Genomic DNA, 11,982 nt, shown 5'->3' with positions numbered 1-11,982 from the left:
GTCACAGGCTGTGTCAAGTCAAGTCAAGTCAAGTCCTGTAATAGGTCAAGTCAAGTCCAAGTCAAGTCACCTTTGGCGTACTGTTGTAATTTTAGCTTCAGAATCTGATCTTAATAAAGTGAAAGGCAATATATAAGAAATCAAGTAATCATCCTTGGCTAATGTGCCTAACCTGTAATAAAATATTTGTATCCTAAATACTCATGTTCAGTAAAATACATCATAGACTCAAACAAACAGTGATATCGTCAGTATTTGGTATTTATTGACAGAAAAAGTGATCTGTAGATCGAAACCCAAACTTTTACTTTTTTTTTACTTTTACAAAGTAACAATAACAGCTAAAACAAATACTAACTTACAGAGGATTAAACTGTCACATTTCTCTTGCTCTTTTCTTTGCAGATTTCTCTCTCACACGCTTTCTGTCACTCACTCAAACAGTATATCCATAAGTCAATCCCTTTTTATGAGGAAACAAATAACAGCTAAAACAAATAGCTTATTATTATTAAACTTTGTTACATTTCTCCTCTCTCTCTCACTCACACACTCACACACACTCACACACTCTCACTCACTCACTCACTCACTCACTCACTCACTCACTCACTCACTCACTCACTCACTCACTCACTCACTCACTCACTCACTCACTCACTCACTCACTCACTCACTCACTCACTCACTCACTCACTCACTCACTCACAATGACACAAATTAACTCACTCACTCAGTCACTGTATATCCATCAGTCATTCCCTTTTTACAAGGTATTGCATTTGCAAAATAGAAGATTAGACAGGGTCTTATCTGCAAGCCGAGCTCGATGGGGTCTCATAATGATTCCACCATGGCTGAAGACTCTTTCCACTGGGGAACTTGAGGCTGGCACTGACAAAGCTTTCATTGCAACAGGAAAAAGGGCAGGGAGGACAGCCCTGTTTGCGTCCCAGAAGGACAGACAAGGCTGCCCACAACAAAGAGAAAAATAGTTATTTAGTTGTGTCTCTGGGTTGGTGGTTGGGTCCTGCTTGCGGCGTTTTTTGTAGCCTGAGAATAGGCCAGTGCTGTCTTCTTGCTGGCTTTCGCTTTCCTCCTCTAGGAATTCAGGACTCTGGGATGTTGTGTGAGGTTGCACCTCACGTAGAATCAGATCTAATTAAAACAAAGAAAAAAAAGGGCAAGCGTAAGATCTCATGAGCATTATTCAAAATTGAACATCCACAGTTTGATACGCTTGCAAAATCATCTCTAAAATGGATTATAATACTCATATAACTGTTTTGAATTACATTTCCATAATTTGATAATGGTGACACGCCTAAGTGTACATCACGTTAAAAAAAAAAAATCCACTGACCTTTTACCATGTCAACAATGTTATTCTTGACATCATCGGTGACAAGCACATCATGCTGAAGCCACATCATTGAGAAAGCCGGGTCCAGGACAGCTGACCTGATGTAGACTGGGTCTGCAAATGGCAGCTCTTCCCCTGATGCAGCTGACAACATCTTCACATTAACGAAGATTCCCCGGAACCGTTTCTTCAAAGAGAATTGCAGGCTATGGATCATGCTTCCCAGGAAGCGCACTTGCGGCTTGAGTCTTTCCAAGTGGTGGTTAAGAGACAATACACAGGGGAGGACAGAGCTAATCGTCACAATCTTCTCTCCCTGAGTAAGATCAGTGGCCTCTGCAAATGGCTGTAGCACATCACAAAGTTCCTTCATCAAGTTCCACTCCCTAATTGAGAAGACCAGCTCACTGTGTCCCGTGTTCTGAACAACACTGCACAAGTCCTGGTGACTGAATGAGAGCACTGCCTTGACTTGTCGGAAAGTTGAATTCCACCGTGTGTTTACAGCAGCGGGTATCCCTCGCTGATCAAACTTCTCCTCAAACGCATCTTTAAAGGTGCTGGATGTATGCAAGAGAGAGCTAAGCTTGGAGCATTTTGCAAAGGAACTGTTCATGATCCGTGCATCCTTGAGACCATCACCAACAGCTAACTGCAGAGTATGCGCAAAGCATTGCTGACGTTTAGGGCTTCCTCTGTTGATTGTGCGGTCCACAGTCTCCCAGTCACCTCTGGAGAGGTCTTCCCACAATTCTTCATCATCCAGATTGTCATCATCGGTTACTTCGTCATCTTGATCCTTCGGAAAACAGACTGAAAATGCTCGCTTCATATTCGCAGCATTATCACAGATTATGAAGTCGAGTTTTTTCCGAATGCCATAATCCTCACACAGGGAATCAAAGGCTTCAGCAATGCGCTCTCCTGTGTGAGATCCCTTGAATCTGCTGCAAGCCAGCAGGTATGACTTCAGCATGACTCCTTCTGAGGTTGTTAAGACATGGCCAGTGACTCCCAAAAAGCCGCGCATCCTCCTATCTGACCAAATGTCTATGGTAACCGACACATGGTCTACACCAGCAAGAATCACTTTGATCTTTTCTTGCATGTCTGCAACAAGTGATTCTATTGTTGAAGTTATTGTTCTGCGGCAGATAGGCTGGTATTTGGAGTCGACCACAGACATGAAGTGCCTGAAATGTTTATTTTCCGTCATTGAAAGGGGCATGCTACATCCAATCACAAGATCTGTAACAATAGCATTGGTTATGGACTTCTGTTTGGGATGATTTGCTGAATATGCTTCCAGAGGACGAGACTGGATGAACTGTGATATTGCAGGCTGTGTAGTATCAGTGCAGGCGTTTCTTGTCCTTTCATACTCTGCATATCTGTGAAGCAGATGCAAAAACAAGAATGAGATGTCCTGTATGGTTGGGCAGACATGAAATCATGACATATGGTTAAAAAAACAGTTGTTTGAAACTTTCTGTATTTTTTTTTATCTATCTTCTGGATGATATTACTTAATATCAAATCAACTGTAACTGAAGCTTTTACCACATTTTTTTACTTTTTTATGCTCATAAAGCTGGTATATCTTAACCATGTGATAGTTAATAAATAAAACAATTTATTTAACATTTCCAACCATGAAATCAAAATTTTTAAAGAAAATAATGAGCTAATATTTATTTTTATACTAAAAAGTTACTAAAAAAAAACTACAAAAAAAACTTCCATAATTGTCGACTTAGTGGTCTTAATTATAAGATTGGATTAACATTATTGTCACTATTTGATTTGGAGACTACTGGCATAACTTTTGATCTAGCCTGCACGATTGAGGCGGTTTTAGCGTGATGACGTTGTAGTCTGATTGGTTGTAGCATAGTCCAGTAGTACACAGAGGCATTTGATCAACGCAGCCTCTCGGATGGTTGGCCAGACTAAACTCGTGTGATGAGTTTATCACACGTTTATCACAGTTTATTAATAGTCGCGATAGCCAGGCTTTATTGTTGCACTTTTATTGCACTTTATTGTTGTCAATGTCTACGCATAGGACAGTGTGGAACGTAATTTCGATTCCGTTTTATGTCAAGTACATTTGAAGGAACTGGCAAATAAAACTGACTTTGACTTGACTATGTACGATCAGCATGCCTGTGAAAAAGAGCGGATCCCCCTGCAGCTGCCGCCAACCCCACACTCTCCCCAATCGTGGAAGGTGCCCTTTTGCCAACACTTCCAAATTATATGCAGATTGAGACTATAACATTAAGGCAAAGACACATTTTTCAGGGATGTGATTTTTCCGCTAATTCGCGGAATTCCGCTTTCGCTCCAAAAATAAAATTTTAAAATTTCCGATTCTTTTAAATGGTAAAAAAAACGATTTCGTCTCGACAGCGTTCCATTTTAGTGTTTCCGTAACTGAAATGAAACGTACTTGCGATTGGTTGAAGTCTCCGTGTTGACCAATAAACGCGCTCCTTATAAAGGCGTAGGAGTATGCCATTGTTCATTTCTCACACGTTTTTGCCGAGTGTTTAAAGAAAGATGTCCGAGATCGAACGCAAAGATGCTCCGCGAGTTAAAGAAATTGCTAAGATCGTAAAAAAACAAGTTTCGATCGGACTGGTTAGAGAAGGAATTATCTACAAATGTTGGTGACCCCGACGTGATCCAATGTAGCGAGCAGAGACGGGAGTCGTAAGCGGAGTGTCAAACAAAGGTGCCAACGAAAGCTGCTTTAATGACATTTAAACTGGCGATAACAAAACAAACACGAGAGTGGCTAGAACCGGCCGAATTAAGAGTCCCCCTAGGAACTCGCTAACTAAACAATGGTTCCGTGGGTGAATTATGTACAACCCACTACAGTACTTTCATTTATAGATAACATCTTCTTCTATAACAAAGACATTTATGGTATGTTCTAATATGAGTTACTTTTCATTTGGTCATGATACAATTATTTGTTCATGAAATTTGAACTCTTCAACATGATTTATGTGTTAACTTAGTAATCACATGAGTTAGATATGATGATATTCTCAGTGATAGTTTTTAATAGCAAAGGCAGTCCAATGTTTTTTAATGTGACTGATTTTGAGTTGACTTAAACTGTAATTTTATATGGGATAGTTCAAAATACATTGAAAATGTATGCTGTTGTTTTGTCTATTTCTTTGTCATCTGAGTGCATTGAAAGTACTTAAAAACACGGAAAACCCATGACCTCCGGGGGGCTTCGCCCCACTTCTCCCCCCACCAGGGCACTGCCCTGGACCTAGCTGGGTGCCCGCGGCCCCCAGACCCCCGCCTAATTTTCAGATAATTTCACTTTGGTCAAATCACATCCCTGATTTTTGATCATGTACAGTGCACGTGTCCTTCTCAACTTCACCGCTTAGCCTACCCTATTTTCTCAATTAGACAGCCCGTTTATCCGTAGCTCCTAGCTCAATATGCCTGGCTTGTCTTTTGCGTTACCCGTTGTAGGATAGACGAGGCACTATGAGCACAAATGCATTCGTTTTACTCAAACATACTGCAATGTTTATAAAAGTAAATGAATGAAGCATCATTGACGCAGGTTACGATAACCTCTCGTCTCTGCATAAGAATGTCACAATGATAAACTGAAACCCCCCTGTGCAGCGGCTAAATCGCCCTGCCGCTCACTCTTAGCTAACAACCAAAGAGTAAGCAACTGGACTTTTTAGAGATTGAGCTGTAGATGTTCCTCATGGAAGTTCCTCAAGCTCAAATTAGAAGTCCAGTTGCCTACAACTAAACTGTATGGATAAAATGACCTGGGTGAATGACAATATTCACAGACATTAGCCAACATCCAACTCACCAGATATTAACACATTGACAAACAGATATTAACACTGACAAACACTTACTGGGCAGAATGGCTCTTCAAATGTCGGATGAAATTTGAGGTGGTGGTCTGGCTGTCCGAAATTTTCCCGTTGCAAAATTTGCACTGCGCTGTTCGCCGTTTACCTTCTTCACAGAAGTTTTTGAAGCCAAAAGTTACTACCCTCGGAGCAGACATGCTGACTTCAGGTGGTTGCCGTGGAGGTGTGTGGCGCATGGGCAGAGTGGGCGTGACATGAGAGCGTTTCTCAGCCCGCATCCCGTACTGTAATTGTCAACATTATTTAAATAATGAAATATATATATATATATGAACACGCAAGTCATTCAAGTCATCGTGGCTCAAGTCAAGTCAAGTCCCGAGTCTTAGATTGCCAAGTCCAAGTCAAGTCACAAGTCATAAAAACAGCGACTCGAGTCGACTCGAGTCCAAGTCACTAAGTCTCAAGTCCCCATGTCTGCTTGGGGCAGAGTCCCTCAAATCAATTGTGCACTGCAAATCCAGCGCCTTGATAAACGGTTTGTTGCCGAAGTGCGCTTTTGGCAACGTGCAGTGAACAAAAGTGAACTGAACCAAATGGCACTGAAAAGAAAATCATATTCCGCAGATTACAAGATGCAAATAGCGAAATATGCACCCTGAAAACAGTAAGCTATTGATTTATGAGAAGCGCTAATGACGTCTGACGTAAGCAACGTAGAGGTGGAAAGAGGAAGCGGTGCAAATTTTACCCAACACAGAGGAGGAAAATTTATATGGATTGAGTTATTGGGAGTTAAACGGATAGTTTGGTTCATATGTTCTTTATCTAAATATTTACTTGAGGAAAAGAAAGTAAATGCTGTGTAGATCCTTCAAGAAGGGAAAAGGAGAAAAACAGCAAGAGAGAGAAGCCCGACCGGCCCAACTTAATGATTGGCATTTGAAACCAGAACCAGAGGCCTGGAGTTTAGATAGTATTTCCATAGTAAATTTTTGTTGTATATCTGTAGTGATTTTGTGAGTTTTTTGTAGTATTTTTGTAATAAGAATATTTGTAGTATCCCAGGTCAGGTTTGGGCCGGGCCCAAGATCTTACCTCTAATCAGAAGTAAAGCGAAACAATATATTAGGTCCCTTCTTTAAGTTTTCTAAGGTATTTTTTGTAGTATACTGCTGTTGTGTTTATTTTTTTTTTTTAGTATTTCTGTAGTCGGGTTTTTGTCGTAGTTGTGCTGTATTTTTGTAGTATTATTGTAGTTTTATTTTTATATGTTGTATTACACTCTTGGTATTTCTGTAATGTTTTTGTTTTATATCTGTAGTTATTTTTGTAGTATTTTTGTACTAGGACATGTGTAGTATTCCAGGTTGGGTTCGGGCCTGGGCCCAAGTTCTTACCTCTAATCGGAATTATAGCAAAACAATATAATACGTCTCTGTTTTAAGGACTCCATTTGATATTTATTTTTTTAGTTTTTAGCAATTAATGTAGTCAGGTTTTTGTTGTAGTTCCGTAGTTTTTTTGTAGTATTCTTGTAGTTTTGTTTTTGGGTGTTGTACTACACTCTTAGTATTTCTGGAGTATGTTTGTAGTATTTCCATAGTAGATTTGTATTATCTTTATTATATCTTTAGTGATTTTTGTAGGTTTTTTGTTGTATTTTTGCACTAGGGTATGTGTAGATAATCTTAAACAGATGGTGAATACGGCCAAACCGACGACTTGCCAGTTTGACCCGCTTCCAGGTTCACTTATTAAAGGTCTTTTTGGCGTCCTTGCACCTTCAGTTCTAAATATTATAAACATATCACTCTCCTCAGGTGTAGTTCTAGCGGCTTTTAAGTCCCCCGTTATTAAACCCACACTGAAACGACCCAACCTTGTTCCAGAAAGCTTATGTAATTATAGACCTGTGTCAAACCTACCGTTTCTTTCTAAAGTACTTGAAAAAGTAGTGGCACAGCAGCTGAATGATTTCATATCCGAGAACAATCTTTTTGAATCAATGCAATCAGGATTCAGGGCTAACCACTCTACTGAGACAGCTCTGATTAAGGTAACCAATGATCTCCTACGGGCAATGGACTCTGGCGCTTCATCACTTTTGCTGCTGCTGGACCTTAGTGCTGCTTTTGACACAGTGGCCATAATATCTTACTAGAACAGTTGGAAAAATGGATTGGTCTCCTCAGGAAACGTCCTCTTATGGTTCAGATCCTACCTCTCAGATAGGACGCACTGTGTTAAATATGGCAAAATGACATCTGAGCCCTTTTGTGTTACCTGTGGTGTTCCGCAGGGTTCAGTGCTTGGCACCCTTCTTTCAGCATTTACATGCTTCCATTAGGTGATACTATTTGCAAGTATGATATCAGTTTCCACTGCTACGCAGATGACACTCAACTACTGTATATCTCCTGATGGAGGAATCTGCCACACTAAACTGTGCAAATTGGAGGCCTGCCTTACTGAGATAAAAGAGTGGATGTCACTCAATTTCTTGCGTCTTAACTCTGAAAAGACTGAAATGTTAGTTATTTGTCCATCTAAATGCCGCGACTTATTCTCTAAAACTGCTGTGAACATTGGCAAATGTCACATCACACAGAGTGACTCACTTCAAAATTTAGGTGTCACATTTGACCCCGATCTGTCCTTCAAAACACATGTGAAGAAAATTACTAGAACCACTTTCTTCCATCTTCGTAACATTGCTAAAATTTGTCCTATACTGTCTCAGTCGAATGCAGAGATTATAATTCACGCGTTTGTTACCTCCCATTTCGATTACTGTAATGCACTACTCTCCGGTCTTCCGATGACCAGACTCAAGAGTCTTCAGCTGGTACAAAATGCCGCAGCGAGGCTTTTAACTAGGACAAAAAAGTCCGATCACATCACCCCAATTTTGGCTAACCTGCATTGGCTCCTTGTTAGCCCAAGATGTGATTTCAAGGTTCTCTTATTACTATACAAAATCATACATGGACTTTCCCCCTCATATCTTTCAGATCTGATTTCCCCCTATGTTCCGGCTCGAAGCCTTCGTTCTGAGAGCTCCGGTCTTCTGGTGATCCCAAGAGCCAAGAAGTGTTCTGCGAGTTCGAGAGCGTTCTCCATCCGGGCACCGGTGTTGTGGAATGCTCTTCCCCCTGAGATCCGATCTGCAACCTCAGTGGAAATGTTTAAATCTAAGCTTAAAACTCACTTCTACTCTATAGCATATGAATAACGTAAACTGCTTATGTGTAATAACCTGTGAAGCCCTTTGAGACTCTTTGTGATTAAGGGCTATACCAATAAAAATGACTTGACTTGACTTGACTAGTATTCCAGGTCGGGTTCGGGACTTTGCCTAAAATCTTACCTCGAATGAGAATTAAAGCAAAACAATGTAATAGGTCACTGTTTTAAGGACTCCATTTGATATTTACTTTTGTAGTATACTTCAGTTGTATTTATTATTGTTTTAGTATTTCTGTTGTCGGGTTTTTGTTGTAGTTCCGTAGTATTTTTGTAGTATTCTTGTAGTATTCTTGTAGTTTTATTTGTGTATGTTGTACAAAACTTTTAGTATTTCTGTAGTATGTTCAGGGTTGGGTAGGGTTATTTTAACTTGATTACTTTCAATTACTTATGGATTACTCCAATACCAAATATGCTAATAAAAGACAAAAGAAACTAAATATGAATAAAATTATGACTCACAACGCGCGGTAAGCTTTCTCTCCTGGCTCTGATCTTTTTGATCTCCAGCAAAACTAAGATAAAATGCGACAGAAACAAAATGAAAATAAATCCAAACAGCTTGCCAACATCATTTTTGCCGTTCCATGTATTTCGTTACTCCCCAAGCCTACAAAAAATGTAGTAATTTTATTCATATTTAGTTTATTTTGTCTTTTATTAGCATATTTGGTATTGGAGTAATCCAAAAGTAATTGAAAGTAATCAGGTTAAAGTAACCCTACCCAACCCTGAGTATGTTTGTAGTATGTCCATAGTATATTTTTGTTGTATATTTCTGTTGTATATCTGTAGGAGTATTTTTGTAGTATTTTTGTACTAGGATATGTGTAGTATTACAGGTCGGGTTCGGGGCCAAGATCTTACCTCTAAGTATAGGTAATATGTTGAAATATGTCCAGAAAGTGCATGGCACCAACGAAACCTCCAGCCTGTAAAGTTGTGTTAATATTGTTAGCTAACAAAATGATTACAACCCTTGCCTGTGCAACAGATTGCTAGTTATAAAATATACTGTTCCTGGAATAAAAGTCGAGTCAAGTCAAAAGAAAATGGTGTCATTTTGCAGAAAGTTCCTGGAAAAAAATGCAACAGAAGAGAGACTCTTTCAGGACGTAGCCTAATACTGTCATGATGACAGACCCACCAAACTCGAGGACCGCAGATGACATACAAAAGCTCAGCCTGACCCGAACGCGACGAAGAATCCACTTTTTTGACAGTCAAGCGTCATTAAATGACTCGGCCGCCCGGCACTTTGTCACTGTCGCTGTCTTTAAATGGAGACTTTTGTTTTTGAGAAACCCGTTAAGATTTATGATTTTCTGGCCACCGTTGGGGCGATGATGTACAACAAAGTCGTTTTGTTAAACGCCGTCCTGCTTTGAAAAATGGCTTATTCCTCTCGCACGGCCGTTCCCCGAGAACAAATACAATACTGTGCATTGTGCTATAGCTTTAATCTCCTTTTCGGTCCAAGGAAACACAGACACCATTTGCAGGATATTGCCGAAATGAGTGATTTCATCGGGCCGGGGCCAACTTGGAATCCGCCGGAACGAATCTCCGACGGATCGCTTTTGATTCTCTTCTGTCGATCTAAAATGAATTCGTGAGAGAGCATCGAGGTCAAAAGTGAGCTATAGTCAGCGATATGCTTCAGAGACATTGTCAGAAGGGTCTTCTCTCAGCTATAAGTTTATTAATGTGGCGTAAAACTGCACTGCATCATACTGACAGTTGGTTCTAATACACCCTCGTGAAAACTCAGAATGTAAAGTTGGTAAATATACAGCGTTCCAACGGGAAATGCTGTTGTTTTTTGAGGGAAATTGTTTATTATTTAGCCCCTCTATTGGTAACTTTTTTTTTTACATTTTTGATTTGAATAAAAGGCAAAAATACTGTACATCAACTATCACGAATGAATGAATGAATGAACTTATATTTTGAACATAACATAGAGTGGCAGGTGCATTTATACAGAGACTTGATTACACACAGTGTCAGGAAACGAACCGGGAAGCAGGAAGTCGGAATTCATATGCGTAGACGATCTGTCACTTGAATTGAGAAAGTAAAGTTGTCCAACAAACAAACGGACCAAAAACAAAACAAAACAGGTTCAGAGGCAATCAAAATTACAAACTAGGCATTACTCAGATCAAATGGGCATGAACAGGGTTTCAACAAGGGTTAAACAATGATCTGGCAGCGGGCAGTTCCAAAAGGAGCGCTTAAGCACTCCAAGAGCAATCAGTCCAATGCGTCAGCCGGTGTCAAGGGGCGGGGCCAGCTGGGCACCATGACAACCATGCAAGACATGACACACAGGTGGATTTCATTTATCATCGTTTGTCATTTAGATCAACATTGAATCATTCAGAGATCCTCACTGAACTTCTGGACATAGTTTGCTGCACTGAAAGTAAAGGGGCTAAATCGTTTTGCACACCCACTTTTTAATTTTTTTTATTTGTTAAAAAAGGTTTAAAATATCCAATAAAGTGTGTTCCACTTCATGATTGTGTCCCACTTATTGTTGATGCTTGATGAGAAATTACAGTTTTATATCTTTAAGTCTGAAATGTGGCAAAAGGTTCACAAAGTTCAAAGGGGCCAAATAGTTTTGCAAAGTATTGTAACAAAGCAAAAACAAAACAACAAATCAACAAATAAAATAAAACACATAATGTTATTCTAGGGGCAGCACGGCGGGGCAGTGATTAGTGCGTGTGTGGCACAGTTCTAAGGTCTTGGGAACCTCCTGTGTGGGTTCAAATCCAGCTACCGGACTTCCTGTGCGGAGTTTGTATGTTCTCCCCGTTTCCTCCCACATTCCAAAGACATGCATTTCAGGTCCAAATTGTCCCTAGGTGTGAATGAGCGAGTGAGTTGTCTGTCCCTGTGTGCCCTGCGATTGGCTGGCAACCAGTTCAGGGTGTCCCCTGCCCACTGCCCGATGATTGCTGGGATGGGCTCCAGCACCCCCGCAACCCTACTAAGGAAAAGCGGTGCAGCTAATGAGATAAGATGAGATGTTATTCTACATGTTCGAAAAGGAGAAGGAAGAAGCATATGCTTAGTAGATCCTACCCCTTTGACTTCATTAATAATTGTGTCTCACAGTTCCCTCCTCTGTGTATTTACATGTAAAAGATAACTCATGAATACACCCATTTGCTTTGGATCGGTGGATCCGCACTCCCTTCATTATCATCACTACTTCCATCAATTTTTTACCATTATCATTATTATCATCGCTATTTCCAAACATTTTCAGTATATTGTATAATTAGAGTATCTCTTACAAAAGCATACTTCTTTTGGGTGCTCATGGTGAAACTGACTGCTATGTGGTGTGTGTCGTGCGGCATACAAGTATCTTTGGACCTGCTACCTTAGGTCGTCCGAACCCAGGCAGCAGGACCACCGTTTTTGAGTGTCCTAAAACATTCATTAAAAAGGCAAGGTACGGGAGCTTGAGCCAGCTGC

At 40.3% G+C, this 11,982-nt stretch overlaps 1 protein-coding gene across 2 annotated transcripts; it reads right to left on the bottom strand.

Moving 5' to 3' along the window:
* Positions 1-296: 296 nt before the first annotated feature.
* Positions 297-5,620, bottom strand: LOC148366011 (zinc finger BED domain-containing protein 4-like). Of its 2 annotated transcripts, none has more exons than XM_088335138.1 (3): positions 5,281-5,620; positions 1,364-2,754; positions 297-1,158 (listed from the first exon to the last, which is right to left on the bottom strand). In XM_088335138.1, the coding sequence occupies exons 1-3, from the start codon at positions 5,514-5,516 to the stop codon at positions 767-769; spliced, it is 2,019 nt and encodes a 672-aa protein (XP_088191264.1). In that variant the 5' UTR covers positions 5,517-5,620; the 3' UTR covers positions 297-766. The 2 variants fall into 2 exon arrangements, with proteins under 2 accessions (XP_088191264.1, XP_088191265.1); XM_088335139.1 differs by lacking the exon at positions 5,281-5,620 and adding an exon at positions 3,816-3,959.
* Positions 5,621-11,982: the final 6,362 nt, after the last annotated feature.

The sequence above is a fragment of the Urocampus carinirostris genome, chromosome 5 (assembly GCF_059441175.1).
Source record: "Urocampus carinirostris isolate Australia breed hairy pipefish chromosome 5, RoL_Ucar_1.0, whole genome shotgun sequence".
In the NCBI taxonomy this organism is placed as follows: Eukaryota; Metazoa; Chordata; class Actinopteri; order Syngnathiformes; family Syngnathidae; genus Urocampus; species Urocampus carinirostris.
The sequence above is the reverse complement of the archived record's forward strand: the minus strand, read 5'-3'. Positions and strand labels throughout refer to the sequence as shown.

Excerpts from the sequence above, each read along its gene's own strand:
- LOC148366011 (XM_088335138.1), bottom strand. The coding sequence starts at position 5,516 with ATGCGGGCTGAGAAACGCTCTCATGTCACGCCCACTCTGCCCATGCGC. Across the intron at positions 2,755-5,280 it reads TTGAAGAGCCATTCTGCCCA|ATATGCAGAGTATGAAAGGA; the intron begins GTAAGTGTTTGT and ends TCTGCTTCACAG. Across the intron at positions 1,159-1,363 it reads CATTGTTGACATGGTAAAAG|ATCTGATTCTACGTGAGGTG; the intron begins GTCAGTGGATTT and ends TGTTTTAATTAG.